We start from the raw sequence: 20,626 nt of genomic DNA on the forward strand, positions 1-20,626 counted from the left end.
ATTCTATTTCCTTATCATCATAACCAAGTTCTTTTATAAACAAATGTGAATCATAACCAGTTAGATTGTGTAAGAATATAGGCACAAATGTTGGTTGTTGAAGTTTAAGATTACATTCATTACATAATGGTGCTATATAATTACCAGTTAAATGATCATGATGATGTACTTTTTTATTGTTTGGTGTATATGGTGATTCACATAATGTACATCTTTTAGATTGGTTATGTATTTTTATTTGTTCATGTTTTAACTGTTTCATTGGTTCTATTTGTGAATATATGTGTCCTATTTCTTCAACTTCATTTTTAATCATCTCAATAAATTTAGTTTTAGCATTTGGTCCTCTATAAACAACAGGATCTTTATAATGATTATGAATGTATTTCACATAGTAACAAAATCCAGATGGTTCATGTTTTTGATATTTCATTGTGTACGATTCATTTGGATTTGGTTCACATGTGTCCATTTTCAATAATAAGCTTTCAAAATCAGCATATATAACAAATGGAACAGGCATTGTATGTTTATAATTCTTAAATGTTATGTATTCACCTTTATTTGGTATTCTAATTTTAACTGATTCATTTTTAGAGCAATCATCTTTATGTACATTTAGTTTACTTTCTGAATTAAAGTGTTGTAGACACATTTTACATAGATGAATATTTTCAGTATGTTTTGTACACTGAGATCTAATTAATCGAGATAGATTTTTAATCCAACAATAATGTGAATTATTATTATTTTTCATGTATAATAAATCAATATGTGTTGATTTTTCATCTTTAGTTATCTTTAATGGATATATTTCATATTTTTCATCATATGCATACACATTAATCGATATATTAAGTTTACATTCATATTTAGGTATATTATCAATTTTAACTGGATATTCTATTTGACCAATTTTAGTTTCTAATTGTTTGACACATTCTATATAGTTACTAGTTCTGTCTGGGTTTTTACATTTTGTAGGGTCAACTGGATTTAATGCTGATGCTATTGACCACAAGAAACATTTCTCATCATTATTCTTAACATTTATACATGCTTTTTTATCTTTGATTGTTTTTGGTAGTTCGATATATGATGAACCATTAAGTGGTGTATATTTGTTAATTCCTAATTGTAAACCAATTACACTATTTAACATCCAGCCTGATCCTCTATCTTGAAAATTTTGCATGTATGTTAATATTTGTTGTTTACCTTTTGTATAAAATTTATTTAGATCTTTTTCATTTGTGATTGTATAGTTGTATGTTGAGAATCTAAATGGTTTTATTTCATTAGTAGTATTCAATTTGAATTCACAGTACAATATTAGATTAACTTTTAATCCATTGTATATTTTAAGATTATCTTTTATTAACTGACATACAATAGGTTTTGCTGAAGTCATAATGTGTTGTGGATCTTTAATTTTTAAGTTGTTTTCAATATTATATTTTTGTAATCTATTTTGGAATGCTTTTTCAATTGAATGATAAACATGAATTTTTCGTTCATTAGGATGTTCAAATATATTTGTAGCAAATGGAAATAATTTGTGTGTAGTATTTTGAATCAACTGTAACAAATCACTTTTACATAATTTAGAATATCCACTGAGATTTAAATGTTTAGTTATAGTTTTAAGTTCTTTAATATTCATTTTTGATGGATCTTTATCTTCTATTTCAACAATAGGATGTGGAAATAATAAATCCATTAATTCACTTTTACACATTTTAGAGTAACCTTTAATCTTTATGCTTTTAGCTATTGCTTTAAGTTCATTCATCTTCATCTCCATTATGATAGCTCTATTTATTAAGGAAGAAAACTATTATTTTTGTTGTCTGTATTTGTTGTCTATTTACTTATGTAATTATTATTCAGAATACTTGGTAACTGTATTTTTACAAATAGATACAGATATATCTATTTATTAGGGATAAAAAGTAAACTAATTGTTGTCTGTATGTGTTGTCTCTTTTGTGTTTTTTTATATTACATAACTGATATTTATTAGCCTTATTTTGATAACTAGATACAGTTAGATGTATCTATTTACTTATATATTTATTATTCAGAATAATATACTCTGTACAACATATGGTTATATAATAGATAAAAAATATATTATAAGAATTAGTAGATATTTATAGATTCTTTTTCTTTTATAAGATCAGAATGAATTAATGATTTTTCATGCTGTTTAAGTTTACATCTAGCTACAATTCTACCACATTCACATGCTACCTTTTCAAATAATTTATCTTTGTTTGCTTCATAATATCTTTTAGTATAATAACATGCACACTGGTTACATACTCTACGATGTCCATCTTTTACAAATTTATCAAAATGAAATTCATTAATATTTTTATCTTCTTTACATCTACAACATTTCTTAGTTGTATCCATTTATTACACTTAAAAACTCTATTGTTGTCTAAATTCTAATACATGTACCTTTTTATCTGATCTGTCAATCATTCCTTTATATACAATATTACAACCAATTATAGTTGTACAATCATCCCAACCAATCATTTTTGCATATCTATCTGGTAATATTATATTAAATTCATTATTAAGTTCAATAAATGTTTTAAAACCTAATTTAGTATTTTTGATTTTTACATTTGTAATATGATACACTTTATCCACTTCAATGTCACATAATTTCACCAATGGTGTATTTTTATTAACACTATTAAGTCTAGTTAATAGTTCCATTTATATAGAAGAAAAATGTTTTAATTGTTGGATTGTATTGTTTAGTACAATTATTAGTTCTGATATTAAGGAAGATGATTTAATACAATCTATACCAAATAGTGATAAATCAAATATACCATACTTTACTACTTTTTTGGTGAATTCATTATATTCATAAAAGGCATCATCTCTAAAAAAGTACAACATACCATTAATGTACCTAAATACTGAATTTATACCAGTTGGTAATCCAGAATATTCTCTACTTATAATACCATGTACTTTATATTTAAAATTACATTCATCTATTTCAGCATAGAAAAAGTCATTAAAGAAAATAAATGTTCTACCAGAATAAGTGTTCACTATACCATTTAATTTGAAATTATTGCGTAAACCTGTACTAGATAGTGGTTTTGGATATCCTGATATCAATTGTAATGTATGTAAATGTGTCATATATATCATATTATTGAAAAATATAACAAGTTCACCACTAGGTCTCTGATATATACCATCTATACGGTTTACATCATTTGGTAAAACTGTTAAAGAATCAGTTATTAATTGTGATTTTGGTATTGTATTTTGAATTATCCACACCCACTTCTGATAAAAAACATATAAAATCCCATTCATAAATAATATGTGATCAATATGTTTAGTTTGACATAATGATATAGGTTCTGATTGTATAGGTGGTGAAATTGGTTTAATTGGTAATTGTGTTGGTTGTGTTAATTGTTTACCATATAAACTTTGAATAGCATCAATATCGTCTTGAGATAATTGTAAATGCGATCCATTATAGTATGCATACATTATTGAACCATAATCATCTGAATGTCGTAGACCTAATGAATGACCAATCTCATGTATTAATACTTCAAATAGATTTGTTTGTCCTTTTGGTGTATTAGTATTCATCTCTAAATACCATATTTCATCATCATCCATATGTATTTCTACAGGATTATTATTCATATCTGGAAGAAATGCATGACCTAAAACATTACCTTTACCATCTAAATCCTTTGAACAATGTATACTTTTATCAATTTCAAATTTATGTTTACGTCTTTTATTTGTAATTAAGATATCAGGATTATTGCTATCATGTTTAAACTGAATATCTATTTTATCTTGCCAAATTTTAAATGCTGCATCAGTTAATTGTAATACTTTTTTAGTAGCACCTTTATAATACCATTTGATATGTTTCTTATTCCATTTATACAAACTAGTTCTATAGCTACCAAATTCATCTTTTACACCACATCTAGGCATGTTCATAAAATTTAAAGTATCATCACTTAATTCACCACTTATTTCAAGATTATATGTTAACTGAAACAACATTAATGCCTCTCTAAATGCATCATCACTAACATGAGTATTATCATTAACATTTGTAATATCTAAATATCCATAATCACTTAAATACTTTATTGCTTTACTCTTATCATTGGCATATATAATTTTAAACAACAATAAGAATATTATTGTTTTCATTTATATAGACTTAAAAAATTCAATCTTAATATTCTCATTCATATCACTAAAATATAAATCAATAATATGGTTATCTATAGTTGAAGAAATTTCCCAATCAGATAATGTAATTGATTCTTTAAAATTTAGAAATACCTTTTCATCGTAATTATAAGTAATGATTCTATAAGTGGTATACAACATTTTTTCATATTTAATATAACCAATTCTAAGGTTATTATGTAAATAAAAATCAATGTTGAATTCTTCAAGTTTAGATATGACTTCTATCAGCCTCATTTATTAAATTCAAAAATCAACAGTTTGTTTCTTAAAATATTCATAAACAACACATATTTCCTCACCATTCAGATCATATACATAATTCAAAGATTCGTCATTTAACTGATTAATGAATATAGATACATCATCATCAGGATAACAGACAGATAGAAAAAACAGAAGTGCAAACTTCTTCATTTATATATATAAAAATTATTCACGTAATTACGTTGTCCTTACTGACCCAACTATTATGTGAATTATCAAATCCTAACCATTTAACATATACTTTATCACCTTTTTTCCTTAATACTTTTTCAATAAGATATACATCTGGATATTTTGTTTTCTGTATTTCAAGTTCATAAAAATTATCTTTAATATCTTTTAATTTATATGTAATTGGATCTGAATAAATAACATCTTCAATTTCAAATAATTCTGTTGACCAATTAGCAGTATATCCTTTTTCAAATATTCCTTTTAATTTACTTATTCCAACTTGATCACCAATAGAATATTTAGCTTTATATGGATATATTACAGTAGCATTTGGTTTATAATTTTTATCATTAACATCTATTGGTTTCATTTTTATTGTACTATGTTTAGTATTATTATAGTCATTTACTAGTTTTTGTAATATATCGACCCATTTATAGTTACCTTGAATATCAAATTGTTTCCACATTTTCTCTTTTAGTGTTCTATTGAATCTTTCCACAACAGATGCTTTAATTTCAGTAAATGTAGAATAGTGATTAATATTATATATTTTCATTAGTTTATTAAAATATTTATTATAAAATTCCTTTCCATTATCTGTTTGTAAATGTTTTGGTGATCTAATTTTAAATATATTATCAAATGCATTTGCTACATTTTCACCTGATTTATCCTTAATTGGAATAGCCCATGCATATTTAGAATATACATCAATAACAGTTAACATATATTTATATCCTTTATTTATTTTTGATATACCTTTTAAATTACCTGAATCCATTTCAACTAAATCAGCCTGCCATAAATCATCTATTCCAAATGATTCTACTTTTCTTCTATTGTAATTTTTTCTCATTGGTTTATGTAATTCATTTATTATATTTTCTCTACTTACAATTAAATTTTTTTTAAAAATTTACTCTTTTTTGTTTTACATACTGAATATATACCTTCAATTCTTTGTCTTCCATTTTTAGTTATTGATCTATGTAGATTATGTGTATCTGTAAATGTTTTACACTTTAAACAATGTATGTGATCATTCATTTATATAGCTTAAAATTGTTATTAATCATCAGGAAATGTAAATAAATCGCCAAATACATAAACCTTTGCTCTATATGGCTTAAATTGAATTGGTCCATCATAATGTATACATAAACTTTCATTACTTTTTATCAACTGTGGGAAATCAGTGAAAGGTGTAGTTGATTTAGGAAATATAGACATTTTAAAGCTTTTAGGATTAACAATTACATTTTCAACTGTATATGCATTTATTATAACTTTATTGACCATAAGCCAATATGGAATTACACATTTCTGACATTCATTAGAATCGTTAAAAGTAATGTCAAAAACCAATTTATCATGTATCTTATTTTCAAGATTATTTATTTTATTTATGTATGGCGATAAATCTGACTTTGAGAAATAATCAGAAAAAGCCTTTTCAATCTCCTTTTTTGTAAAGTAATTCTTAAAAGTGTTGTAGTTATCCTGATGAATCTGATTAATTTTTTCATTAAATTTTGTATTAGTAACATAGTTATTAAATTGTGTTAAAATAGACATGTATTCAGATTTGGTAACATATTCTTTTTCTAAGTATCCTTTTGTAACAGCATCATAGTCATTAACTGGGTCATTTATATTTACTAACCGTTTACCTTTAAAACTAATATATTTTTGTGTAACCTCAAAAATCTTTTAAAATTCATTAATTACATTCTGAATTTTTGAATCCAATATTGAGTTTAGTTTATTAATTTGTTTGTTTTTTATATTTTCTGATTTTATTTTATTTCCAAAAATGTCCATTTATTAGATTCAAAATATCATCAAATTTATTTCCATCTGATAATAGCTTTAACACAAACATACATAAATGCCCACATAATACTTCATCATAATTTTGTATTCTCATTGCATTATAGTATAAGTTATTTTGACCTAAATACTTAACTAGTTGATATGGTATATTACCACCAAATGAATCAAACACAAATTTAGCATCTTTATTCTTATAATAACATATCCAATGTGTACCAACATGATCAGATGTGTCTAAATTTACTATTCCACATTCATTATTTTTATGTTTATTAGGTAACTCATCTATCATAAAAACACCTTTACAATGTTTAATTTTTAATTTTTTAGCTATATTTTCTAAATCAAAATTACTTAATGCTTTTGGATACATTTTCATTATTTTTTGCATCGTTTTTTTAACCCTGTACCTTTTTTCTCCATTTCCATATTATGCCTCTTTAATTCAGCCAATTCAGCATCATTTTTCTTTTTATTCATAACTGAACTAGCAACAGCTGCAGCACCACCAGCTATTGTGCCAATTGATGCTAAATATGGTAATGCAGCTAATAATAATGGTAAAAATCCACCTTCATGTTGTGTTAATCCGCTACCTTCTTTCTTTTTTGTTAGATATTCAATAATCTTTTTCACAACTGGAATACCTAGTGTAATAAGTAAATTATCACCAATTTTTTTATCTCTTTTTCTTTTTTGAGCATTAGTTAAAAAATTATCAATACTATTTAGTTGATCATTATTGGCTTTAATTTTAAGTGATTTTGGTTTAATTTTTCCACTAGGTAGTAAAGTATAGTCAATACTAAATGTATTCATTTATATAGACTAAAAATCCCATCAATCTCATCAAGATAAAGTCCCATTCCTAATTTCCGTTTTCCATACACTATTCCTCTAACAGCAGTAGAAGCTAATTTTTCACCTAATGATGCATCTGAACTATACATTCTTTCTTTTGCTACATTTTGTAATATTTTATCAGCTATATGTCTTTTTTCTATATCTTTATTATCCCTATATGCAATATCATGCTGTTTACATGCTTCATCTAATGGATTTATACCTTTATCACCTCTAGATAACCTTTCATCTAATTTTGTACCTGGTCCACAATAATTATAACCAGGTAGATGCATTTCAAATTGTAATTTATTAATTAATGTATTAATCAATCCTTTACCATATTTTTCATTCTATAAAATGTGTGTGGTATATTATTCAAGAACCTAATTAAATATGGAATACCTTTTGGATCATTAATTATAAAGTCATTAAATTTATTTGTTAACATTTTAGTTATTCCTACTTTTTCATTGTAATAATTATTATTACCAGCCTTTTCTTCACCATGAATTACTGCTAATCTATCAATTAATTCACGTACATCATTCATCCAAACATATTCAACTGGTTTTTCACTATATTTTTTAATAAATCCTGTACCTGATTTGGTTGGGGACACATCTGAATAATCTGATGAATCTATAGTTTGTTTTCTTTTTTGGGGTAAATAGACATCAACAATTTCTTTTATCAAATTATTGTATTTAAAACCTTTACTTGATTTTATTTTATTTGGATTTTTATCAGAATATAATGCATCTGAATTGTATAATATATCTGCATAATTTGATAAATCAACAGGATAAAATTTATCATTCAAATCATCCATAGAAATATGTTTTTTAGTTAAAAGGTTCATTAATCCATCTGTACCATCATATTCATGTCCACCAATGATTAGTTTATCCCCTTTGAATTCTACAGGTAATTTACCAATGTACTTAAACATCCCAACAGGTCTTAATCCAAAAACTGGATCCTCACTATTATTGATATATTTTAACATTCTTTCACTTATATTTATAATTTTACCTTTGCTATCATCATTTTTACTAAGCATTTTTTTATTTTTTATTTCTTCATCATATTGAGTTAAAACATCTCGTATTTCAGATTCACTTAATATAGAATCATTAATTGGTGCTATGTCATGATGGTGATGATACAGAATTATTTGTTTTTCTACCTCTCTATTTTCTTCAATAGCTTTCAGAACATTATCACCTATTTCTTCAAGCCCTTGTTTTACTTGTTCTATAGCATCAATAACAGATTGATCCTCTTTTTTATATTTTTCATATTCTGTTCTTGGTTGTTTTTTCCATGTTTTAAATTGTTCTTTTAATTTTTCTACTTTTTTTCTATTACGTTTAGCTTGTTTAACTATAGCTGGATCATATTTTGTAAACATTTATTTAGAATGAAAATGTGTTTATGTTGATGTTTGAGTTGACGTTTAACGTTTATGTTAACGTTTATGTTTATGTTTAACATTTATGTTTATGTTAACATTTATGTTTATGTTTATGTTTACGTTTATGTTCTTATGAAATGTTGTATTTTATTTCTATATTTTCCATCATTACATTTCCTTGTAATATCTATTGTTATAAAACCAAATTCATCATTCCAACATTTACTACATATTTCTTTAAATTCATTAAATTTTAAATCACCACCAACAAATTCATTATAAACATGATGTAGATTTGTATCATCCTGTCTAAATATATTTAAGAAATTCAGATTATCTCTGACTAACTGTTTAGGTATTTTTGAATATGTTTGAGCTAAATAAAAACAATCACTTCCTTTATGTCTACCTCTAGTCAAATATTCTCTTACTATATCTTGATTTTCTAATATAAAATCATCAAATATTACAATTGAATTATCATCACAATCATCTAATGGTACAATGTCATCATTGCTACTAATAAATGATGCTAATTAGTTGTTGATATTTTGATTGATCTAAGCTTTTAGAATAAATATATACATGGTTTATTTTATCCCAATTTAACCAGCCTGGTGCTAATAAATAGTTATCAATCATTAATGTTGTTTCACCACATCCACTTGGTCCTATAATTGCACATCTAATTGAATTAGGTAACAGTTTACCATGCTTATTTTTTACCTTTTTCTCTGGTATTCTAATTTTTGGTTCCCAATCAATTTTGTTCATTTAATTAATAATAAATGAGTAGATTACTTCAATTGAGTGGTAATTCATCAGTACTTAAAAAAAGATTAAATGTACCTATTAGAGATAACTTTAATAGTGTAGCATTAGTTGGATTTTATACTACATTTTTAACTCCTAATATAACATCTAAAAATAATAAATTATATTGTGATGGTGAAACAATTGTATTTCCTATTGGTCAATATAATTTAAAAAATATAGAAAAATTTATTCATACAAAAAACCCTAATATAAATATTAAAGCATATGAAATTTTAAATAGGGTTGTTATTGAGAGTGATAAAAAAATATATATGGATATACAAAGAGAAGATAATATAGGACCTCTGTTAAGTTTTAGTAATCAAACAATTAATCCAAAACAAAGAACTGTTGCTAATGATGTACCTAAAATTATACCATTTGAATTAATTTATATTAATTTTAATTTAGCTGATGGTATGTATATAAAGCATAATGATCATTTTCATAGAGAAACTAATATTATTGCTTCTTTTAAACCAAATGTTGAATTTGGTGCACCAATAATATATGAACCATCTCATCCATTATTTGTTCCTATTCATGATAAAATATATGATTTAGAAGTAACTATAACCGATGACAATGATAATTTAATTGATTTCAATGGGGCACAAATAACAGTTATATTGGAGATGAAATGACACATTTTTCTTCTTAATAAATGAAGAAGATTGAAAGCTATCAATTTCAATCATTTCCAGTGAATGAGAAAACAAAAAATAACCTAAATATTCCCAATAAGGATATAGAAATTAATATACATGTTGGTGATGGATGGTTGCATCCTAATATGGCTCAATTGTACATGAATTTTAGTATTATTAAAACTGATGGAACTGATTATCCAACATATGAGGGAAAATCCAATAAGATGCTAATTGATAACTATGTAGCAAAACTATTTGACTTTATAACCATAAGAAAGGGCAATCATGTTTTATCTAGAATTGAACATCCATTTATTTCATCATCAGTTCTGTTACATTTAACATCATGTGTTACTGATAAAATAAGTATGGAAGGACATATAGTTAACAATGGAAAATTAAGAAAGAAGAAAAATGAAGTATTGTATCCATTGGAAATGTTAGGTGGATTTTTTAATGATTACGAAGAAATGATGTTTGAAGGTGATCTTACTGTATGTTTCACATGGTCATCAAGTGCAAATGATTGTATTTTGAGATGGGCTGATTATAATAATGCTGGAGTTGAAATTAAAGATACACTTCCAAGTGAAGGTAAAATCATAGTTGAGAATATGGAAATTCGTGCACCCGTTGTTAAATTTGAACCTAATTATGAACTTGAACTACGAGAAAATATACTGAAAAATCCAAAAATTCCGATATCATTCTACGAATTGCAAACTGTAGAAGTAGCTGGATTAAATGGTAAGGAAAAATTCGAATTAGACATCACGAATTATTATAACTCAATGGAATTTGATATGCCTTACTTTACATTTGTTGTATTTCAAACTAATCGTAAAAATAATCAATTGCTTGATTCATCATTATACGATCATGTTATGTTACAAAACCTATATCTGAAAAATGGGAGAAATGAATTATTTCCTCAAGAAATGTGGAATTTAGATCCACCATACGATTATTTGAAAGCTTATGATTCATTTCGTGATTTTAAAAGGCTAAAACAAAATGGAGATGGAAATGTTGATATTAATCCATATAATTATATAACAAATTATCCTATTTATGTAATTAATATGGCACATAGAAAAAATACAGTAGTTACACAAAAAAAAACTATGAAGTTATGTGCTACTTTTAAGGATAAAATACCTGATAATACACTAGCCTACATAGTCATGTATGGAAAGAAAAATCTCACTTATGATGCACAACACAGAATACTGACAGAGAACTTTTAATCCCATATATCAATATCTTCATCTTCATCTTCATGTTTCTTTTTCTCATTTAAAAATTGTTCCCATATACTAATATTACGTTTTGTGTTTTGTATTTTTATTTTATGTTTAATATTTAATAGTTCGGCTATTTTTGCAATTATATATTTGTATGGTAATGATTTACCTTTGTAAAAGTGATTAAACATCTCAAATAATTCTATAATACGATCCTTTTCATTACCAGTAAACATGTCCACTATTGCACCATTTTCTATAGTTACACGTAAGTTCATTAAATGTTTATTAAAATATTTAAATCTATATATTTTGTTGTTATGAACACTTACTTTATCCGGATTACAATTATAGCATCTTGCACCATCAATACTCCATTGTGAACAATTTTGACAATATTCTGGTGCATAATATTCAGATGGATAATGTATATTATCAGGTATATCAATTTGAACTGCTTTTTCGAATTGTTGAACTAGCCTACTATCATCATTTTTTACATTATTCTGAATGTTACTGGTTTCCTTTGGATGATATCTATTTTTTCTATCTTGATTTATACATTTCTTACATATTGACCTTGGTTTACCTAATTTAAGTCCATATTCTGATATATCTTTTATCATCTCACATTTAGTACATTTTTGTACTGTTTCATTTTGAATGTTACTGGGTTTCTTTGGATGATATCTATTTTTTCTATCTTGATTTATACATTTTTTACATATTGACCTTGGTTTACCTAATTTAAGTCCATATTCAGATATATCTTTTACCATATCACATTTAGTACACTTCTTTGATATGTTGTCCATTTATTATAGAAAAAAATTTAAGTATTTGTTGTCCACTATTTGTTGTCTATGTTTTATATGTGTAAATATATTGTGTATATTATTGTTTCATCATCATTCATTGTATATATGCATATATTATGTAAACATAATTATTAGTAATTGTATATAAGTAAATATTTAGAATAACCAACACCATCTATAATTGTATATATTTTTATTATTCAACACCATCTATAATTGTATATAGTATTATCTAAAAGAGACATTTTGCATTTCCCTAATTTTGTGGTTGTATCATAGTAAAAATATGGATAATAGCTGATTTCGATGTAAAATGGTCTAAAAATAGCATAAAATAGGGTTTAAATAGCTGATTTTGGTAATTGGGGTAGAACATACATTTCCCATCTACTGCCCCACGATCGGCCCCTCGGAAAGTTTTTCGCCGCCTGCCAGACTTTGGAATGATCTCCCACTCGACCACGGGTGAGGGGTCAACCTCAGTGCAGGCAGTACTTGGGGCGGTTACAGCAGTGGACCGATCGGAAGACATGCGGGGCACGCTCGATGTCCCTCGCATCCCCACGTTCGATCCCCCACAGTGATGCCCCTTGGCAGCAACCTCAAGCTGTGTGACGGAAGTGAACGCAGCCTGGAGCTGTGAGCGAAGGGTCGCCAACTCAGCTCACATCTGTACACAGCTATCACAGTCCCTACTCATTACTGCAGTCGCTCCTCTTTGAAGCCCTCAAAAATATAGAACAAACGAATGGTGTACTCGCCTTATTGTAGCAGGAACTCTGGGTGCGTTCTCGCTGACGGTCTAACCGGCACTGAGCTGTTCTAACCAAACAAACAAAAGCCTGTACGATACGAGGGTCGATAGCAACGACGGTACTGTACACTACACTGTTATTGAAATAAAAGGTTGTGCCTTGTAAGCACTCAAACACGCATAAAAATTACAGAAATAAACTAGTAACTACACAGATAATTGAAAATAAGTCGCTCCTGTTTGAAGCTCGTAAAAATATGTAACAAGCGAACGGTGTGCTCGCCTTATTACTAGCAGGAAGTCGCGATGTGCTCTCGCTGATGGTCTAATTCTAGGATTGCTCGCTCGAGTGATTTGTTAGCAATCTCATTGTAAGACATGTATATTTCTATTGTTTATTGTCAAATCACGATTTATGAAAGATGTTTATATTTTATTAATAGGATTAAGTAGGAATAATTAATATTTGTCATGTTGGAAATAACTGTGGTAGCAGGGAATGTCTGCACCGAAGTATTGTTGGCAGGAGAGACCGCAAATTGATATAATTTTAAAAAGGGCGGGAGAGACCGCATATGGATACATTTTAAGAGAAGAGCGGGAAAGACCGCGCATTGATACATTTTGTAATGGTAGCAGGGATTGTCAGCACCAGAAAGCATTGTTGCAGGAGAAACGGCACTTTCGCGTTCGTAGGAAGTCAGTAGTAAGCGAGAAGTGAAGCGAGTCGGTAGCAGGTCTGAAGCGAGAGGATGAGAGGAGCGGTGTGCCTGCCAGCCACTAGCTATGATTTACAAGAGATTATAAACGGATATACACAGACATCAGCCAACTATTATAATAAGAGGAACTAATATTATTGAATTAATTTTTTGAGAAACTCAAGACTACTGAAGGTATGTTTGCGTTTGCGCATTGCTAGTTGTAAGATTATTGTAAAAAGTAAGTCCCATTTGAACGTTTGTAAAATCATTTCATTCAGAATATAATTAACTTTTGCCAGCAATATTGCATTTCTAATTATAATCCATCCCAAAAACCATCAACGTAAAACTGCAAAATTTTATTGTTGTCAAGAAAAAGTTTAACTATGAATTACGTAATTTCAGTCAAATTAATTATAGAATAACGTCAGCTTTGCTATTAAAGAATAACGTCAGCTTTGGTAATAAATACAGCCAGTTATTATGAAAGCCCACCAGCAGCTAATAGAGTATAGTAAAACAGAGTAAGTATATTCATGTCGCAGTTAGATGTAGCAGTCAGATGGCGATCCAGTAACAGTAAAAAAGGTAAGAAACAGTTTTGGGTTATTGCAGATAACGACTGAGGGGCCACGACGACGACACATTCTATGTTTCGTCGAAATAATCAGAAAATCACTTTTAATAAGCAGCAATTAAATTTGTATGCGAAGATAGAGAAAGAGAATAAATTTCAAAGGGAAGATTTCATTTGTTATTATTAAGCAAGAGAAAGAAATCCTAAGAAAAGGTTACATAGTTTATTGTAAAAGGGAAGGCATTCAAAAACACAAGAGGTATAGAGGAGACAGGAAAGTTTCACTTGGCGACATCCAATCTGTAAGACTCTTTAGTGAATCTACTGTGAAAATGAATATACTGACTCTGACAATTGTATGAATAAGCTAGTGTTAAGTGGCGCAAAGCTTATACTATACTGTATACCTTTAATTCACAGCCCATCGGCAATTCTGTTTGCTCTATTGATTCTGCGTCGAAAAGTGTTTGTTGAGTGTTAAATCCGCTTTGAACAGTGATATATTTTGTTGCGTGTGTTAATTATAGACAATGTCCGGCAGACTAATTACTCGTTCTCAAAGCGATAAAAGTGTAGAAAATAGTGACGAGAAATTCTTTTCAAGAATGGACAGAAAAAATACCTGTGAAAAACGCGGTAGTGAAACATTAGGTGAACAGACATTCGAGAGCAGTAATAATATGGAATCTTTTGAGGAACAATCAACTTCAGAAATGCCAACTGATAATGAGACATTAGTGCAAAATAATTTGTTTTTAAATACAACAGATGCTCCACAGCCACAAATTACGCGTAGCAGACATAATAGTTTCAGTTACGAAACCACTATAATGCACTCAGTGTGACTCCATTACGTGCCGAAATAGATTCAAACGGTACACAGATACACAATCTGCGTAGCAGATATCACAGTTTTATTGACAAGAATTCCGAAACCACGGAAGAGGTGGCACGATTACAATCGTCTGAGGATGTTCAAATGAACACAGATGTACAACCTTTAACAACGAATACAAATACACACAGAAGTCAATCCGAAACGGATCCAATAATGGCATTTTTGCTACAAATGACACAAGACATGAATCAAAACTTTAACAGAAGGGCACAAGAATCAACAGACCTAAAAAGCGAAATCAAGGTAGTCGCTGAAAAATCAAACCCAGAATCACACACAAAGATTCAAGAAATAACAGGTAAACAAGAAGCATTCGCGGTTAGCATACGAGAAACAATGACAGAGAACTTTTGTAAAAAAACGCTCACATTAATGAACGTTTTAACAATCACACAGAAAATTGTTTGATACATCACCGCAAACTGGTGCGATCACAGGATAAAGAACGAAAAGAACTATTACAAACAATTAATAAACAGCGACAGGACGACAAAAAGAAAGTGTTTGCTCAGGGAAAAACTTACGTGGACAATTACATAATTCGATTTCGGAAGAAAGCGAAACGGTTAATGAGACAAATATTCAAATACAAGAGAGGCTCACGGAAATCCAATCACACACAATTGAGGCGAAAATTTCTACAGACGCTGAAATCCAGAATATTAGGGATAAATTAACAGAAGAAGTTCTGACACTAACTGACAGAATGGAACACATAGAAATCAATCAAAACACAGAAAATTTGAAAGCAGATTTTAAGAAAGTAACCAAAAGTAATCGTAAATTACGAATCGAATTGACAGAAAAGATCACCGAACTCACTGCAAGAACAGGCCTGTTAGATACTAGCAATGACAGTAAATCAGATGACACTACACCAGTCTCAGTTTAACAGATTTCTAAATGTAAAGATACGCAAATTACAAACAAACAACCGCAGACCTAGAATCACGTAATAATTTGTTACATCTGAAAATCAGTTCTTTACAGCAAAGGATAGCTGACACACAAGCAACGACTACAAACAATCAATTCCAAAAGAACACACACCATTACGACATGCCTCAGATGCACAGTACATATAATGACGGTAGACTTCAGAGAGTAAGAGATCTTAACCAGGCAGAAAGACACACAAATTCATATTCACAACATTACGAAAATAATTACACACAAAGATATGACGGTTTCGACCACAAGCATTTCCTTTCAGTGAGAAAGTTTAAAACATTTAAAAACGACAGGACGCAAATACATCCACTGGACTGGATCCAACAATTCAATGCGGCACTCCCACCGTCATGGCCAGTTCAACATAAGCTAGAATTTATTATTAGTTATCTTGAAGGGGAACCAGCGAGAAGAATGTGACCAATTGCTAGACTGTGTTTTTCAGTAGAAGCATTCCAGGAAGCATTTCTAGCAGCATACTACATTTCTAGCAGCATATTGATCAGATACCGCACATAGTACCATTAAAGATCTGCTAATTAGTCTACCAAATTCTACTTTCCCAACAATCACACAATTTTTCGAGTATAGCATGGAGAGCTGCAGCAATCTAGTCTAAGGACTGAAGACCACAACAACAACAACAATGGTTGAACAGAACCAATACCTCAATGAGCCATACAGTCAATCCGCATTAATACAATTGTGTAATTCAAAACTCCCCAGAGCATTGAATGTGTCATTATTAACAGGCCAACAAAAGGACAGCGTGTACGCATTTAGAGACATCCTGCAATTGCTAGAGGTACACCAGGCAGATTATGCGTTTGTTAATAAGAACTTTTCACGACATAACGCAAACCAGACAAACAATAATAATTTTGAGCAAACACGATTTGGCAATAATAATCATAATAAACGCTTTCGCAGCGAAAATGAAAACTTTAATCGAGAATACACACAGGGATTCAATGAACAGCAGTATAATAACAATGTACATTACAATTCAAGACAACAACAAAGCCTTCCAAATAACACGACACATATACGACAGGAAATGCTGAAACGGCCAAACTTTCACATGAATCATCGCCAAGAAAAGGCGACAGGTGCAAACAATTACATGGGACAGCCGCAAAATACACAAAACGAACAAAGACAGCCTTTTCAGAGAAACACGCGTACCTCGCCGTATAACCACAGTTATGACGACAGAAGGAGAGAAAACGAACACAGACCGCAAAGGACTTTCTACAATGATAATTTTCATAGAAATTCAAACAGTGCATAACAACCAAGTTAGCGTATGAATGTACCAGACACAAGATTTCATCCGCCACCTACCACTAATAATCAAAACGGTAGAAGAGTGCAGCTCATAGAAAACACTCCCCAACAGAAAATGAAATGTCAGAACATTTATGACTAGAGGTAGCCTGTGATGAATCTCTAAATGACGACACTATGGATAAGGACAGAGAAAAGATAACGATAGAGAATGCCATTACATTCGACAACGTGCGAGACACATTGTTACAAGAAAAACCGATCATGCAAAAAACTATATGCCACCCAATAATCCAGATAAATTTAAAGTCAGAAAATATTTTATCAATAATTGATTCAGGCTCACCAATGTGCGTAATTAACGAAGACACATTTAACAGATGCAATAGCGATAATGATTATCCAGTATTCCCGTTACACAAAACTAAAGTTAAGGGAGCATTTCCAGGAAAAATCATTGAAGTCAAAAGACAGACACAATTAACGTTTGTTTTTGCAGGGCAAACTTTCCACAGCAATTGTTGGATAGTTCCATATTTAACAACTGATATAATATTAGGAATGAATTTTCTCGTACATTACGACGCAAAGATTGACTTTAAATCGTCATACCTAACATTACAGAAGGAAGACTGTGAAATGGTAGTGAGATTTCAAAACACAGTTTTCTCAGAAGAACAAAATATGCACAGGATCGAGATTATTGCAGATTCTAAAGATAACGATTGTTACCTCACACTATACACGAATGCACATAATAACGATATGGCAGAGGAACAGGAGTATAATGTATTAGAGACAATTACACGCAAGGTTGGAGACAGTATAGCAAAAGACGACACAGAGCGCACAGAATTAGAAAATATTCTTGTGCAACATGAAACAGTTTTTAACAATGTTCCAGGAACGATGACAGGATTTATGTACGAATTTCAGGTGAAACCACATGAGACTTTCAAAGCAAAACACTACCCAATCCCGCATATATACACAGAAGCAGGTAAGAAAGAGATACGAGCAATGATTGATCAGGGTATAATTGAACCAGGCAAGCCAATATATAAATCCGTTACACATCGTTGAAAAGAAGGATGGATCACTCCGTTTAGTTTTAGATTCACGTGAGGTTAATAAAATAATCATTACAGAAACTGACCGACCACAGACGTTAGAAGAGTTACTGCAAAAGTTTCATGGCACCTCTATATATACCACCCTCGATCTCAAATCAGGACTTTGACAAATCCAGTTGAATCCAAATTCTCGAAAGTATATGGCATTCCTTTGCTTTGGTGAATGTTACCAATTTTGTAAACTTCCGTTTGGACTAACGATTTCGTCTGCAACCTTTATACGAGGGATGAATACAATTCTCCCACAGGATCTTAAAAACAAAATCACTACATATGTAGATGACATTCTAATCGTAGCAGAAAGCTGGGAACAGCACAACCACACCCTTCAACAATTACTGAATACATTCGAGCAGAATGGTATAACTATAAACCTCCGTAAATCTGAATTTGGAAAAGCCTCAATAAAATTTCTAGGTCATATCATTTCACAAACAGGTATTGCACCAGACTCCGACAAATTGCAAGCATTGAAAGATACCGACGTGCCAACAAATAAGAAGGAACTTCGGAGCTTTTTAGGCCTTATTAATTATTTTAGAAAATTCATTCATTATAAAGCATTAGACACACCCTCGCTATGCCAGCTCACAAGTAAAAACACAATTTGGTCATGAAATGAAGACGCTGAAGCTGAATTCGAGAATTTGAAAGAAGCATTACTAAGGGCACCTTTGTTATCGCATCCTGACCCAACACAAAACTTTTCCATTGCAACAGATAGTTCAACTACAGCACTAGGAGTACATACTTTCCAGGAAGTAGAGGAGGACGGTAAGACAATCGTTAAACATATTGCGTTTGCAAGCAGGATACTTTCTCCAGCAGAGCGCAATTACTCTGTAACAGAATTAGAGACGCTATGTGTAGTATGGGCATTTAAGAGATTCCGTCATTATCTATATGGAAGACACTCCACAGTATATACCGATCACCTAGCAATCCAGTTTTTATTATCAGCAAAACTTACGCATGATAGATTAAGCCGTTGGAAATTATATCTACAAGAGTTCAACTTTACTATTGTACACATTCCAGGCACGCAGAATATTGTTGCCGACGCACTATCGAGATCTATTCAGCATAAACGACTAGAGAAAGAAAATACCTTCTGCTACAACAACCAAAGTATTATGTATATCAAACAAGTAGCTTTCGAAAACATTATATCATCAGCATTACAGGACATAGAGAGAGAACAGCAGAAAGATGAAACACTAAAAGAGATTTTAACGCTTTGGCGAGACAAGAGCAACGCAATAATCAGACATAATTACACTATACATCAAAATATTCTGTTTATTCGCTCGTACCCAGACGGCAACAATTGCCTTTTATGCATTCCAGAAGGGATCAGAAACAAATTGATATGGTATACGCACCTAAGCTATGCACATTACGGAGCTAGGAAATGCTTTCTAATTCTTCGACAAAATTGTCACTTCAACACTATGGAAAAACACATTCGCAAAGTTATAGCATCCTGCAAGATATGTCAGAAAGCTAAATCATCTACAGTATCACATGTTCCACCACTGTATCCCATCATACCGGGTAAGTTAAGACACATGGCAGCAGTAGATCTTTTCGGTCAAATCCCCAGAACAAGTAAAGGTTATAGTTATATTCTGGTAGCCGTATAACTGACATCCAAATTTGTAACATTTTCTCCACTAAGGAAAGCAACAGCTAGATCAGTATCAAGAGCATTTGTAAGTGATTTTCTATCAATAGTAGGACATGTACAGAAGGTTATTTCAGATAACGGACCGCAGTTTAGGTCAGACATATGGAAACAAATGTTAGAGAGTAATAACATAACACCAATTTACATATCAAGATATCACAGTTCTTCTAACCCATCAGAAAGAATAATGAAAGAGATCGGGAAACTTTGTAGAATTTGTTGCCACAGAAAGCATACAACATGGGACGAATACATTTCACAGTTTCAGGAAGTAATAGATGCAATACCTAATGAGTCAACG

The 20,626-nt window shown here is 30.1% G+C and overlaps 1 protein-coding gene across 1 annotated transcript; it reads right to left on the reverse strand.

The window, feature by feature from the left end:
- Positions 1-2,436: 2,436 nt before the first annotated feature.
- LOC126252601 (collagenase 3-like) lies at positions 2,437-4,227 on the reverse strand. The gene is made up of 2 exons (XM_049953504.1): positions 2,925-4,227; positions 2,437-2,561 (listed from the first exon to the last, which is right to left on the reverse strand). Exons 1-2 carry the CDS (start codon positions 4,225-4,227, stop codon positions 2,437-2,439), a joined length of 1,428 nt encoding a protein of 475 aa, XP_049809461.1.
- Between the last annotated feature and the right edge of the window lie 16,399 nt (positions 4,228-20,626).

Source organism: Schistocerca nitens, chromosome 4 (genome assembly GCF_023898315.1).
Source record: "Schistocerca nitens isolate TAMUIC-IGC-003100 chromosome 4, iqSchNite1.1, whole genome shotgun sequence".
Lineage (NCBI taxonomy): Eukaryota > Metazoa > Arthropoda > Insecta > Orthoptera > Acrididae > Schistocerca > Schistocerca nitens.

What these genes read in the sequence shown, in the direction of transcription:
- LOC126252601 (XM_049953504.1), bottom strand. Translation starts at nt 4,227, where the DNA reads ATGAAAACAATAATATTCTTATTGTTGTTTAAAATTATATATGCCAAT. An exon ending in AGTATTTAGGTACATTAATG is followed by an intron (nt 2,562 to 2,924) that starts GTATGTTGTACT and finishes TAATATTACCAG; the next exon opens with ATAGATATGCAAAAATGATT.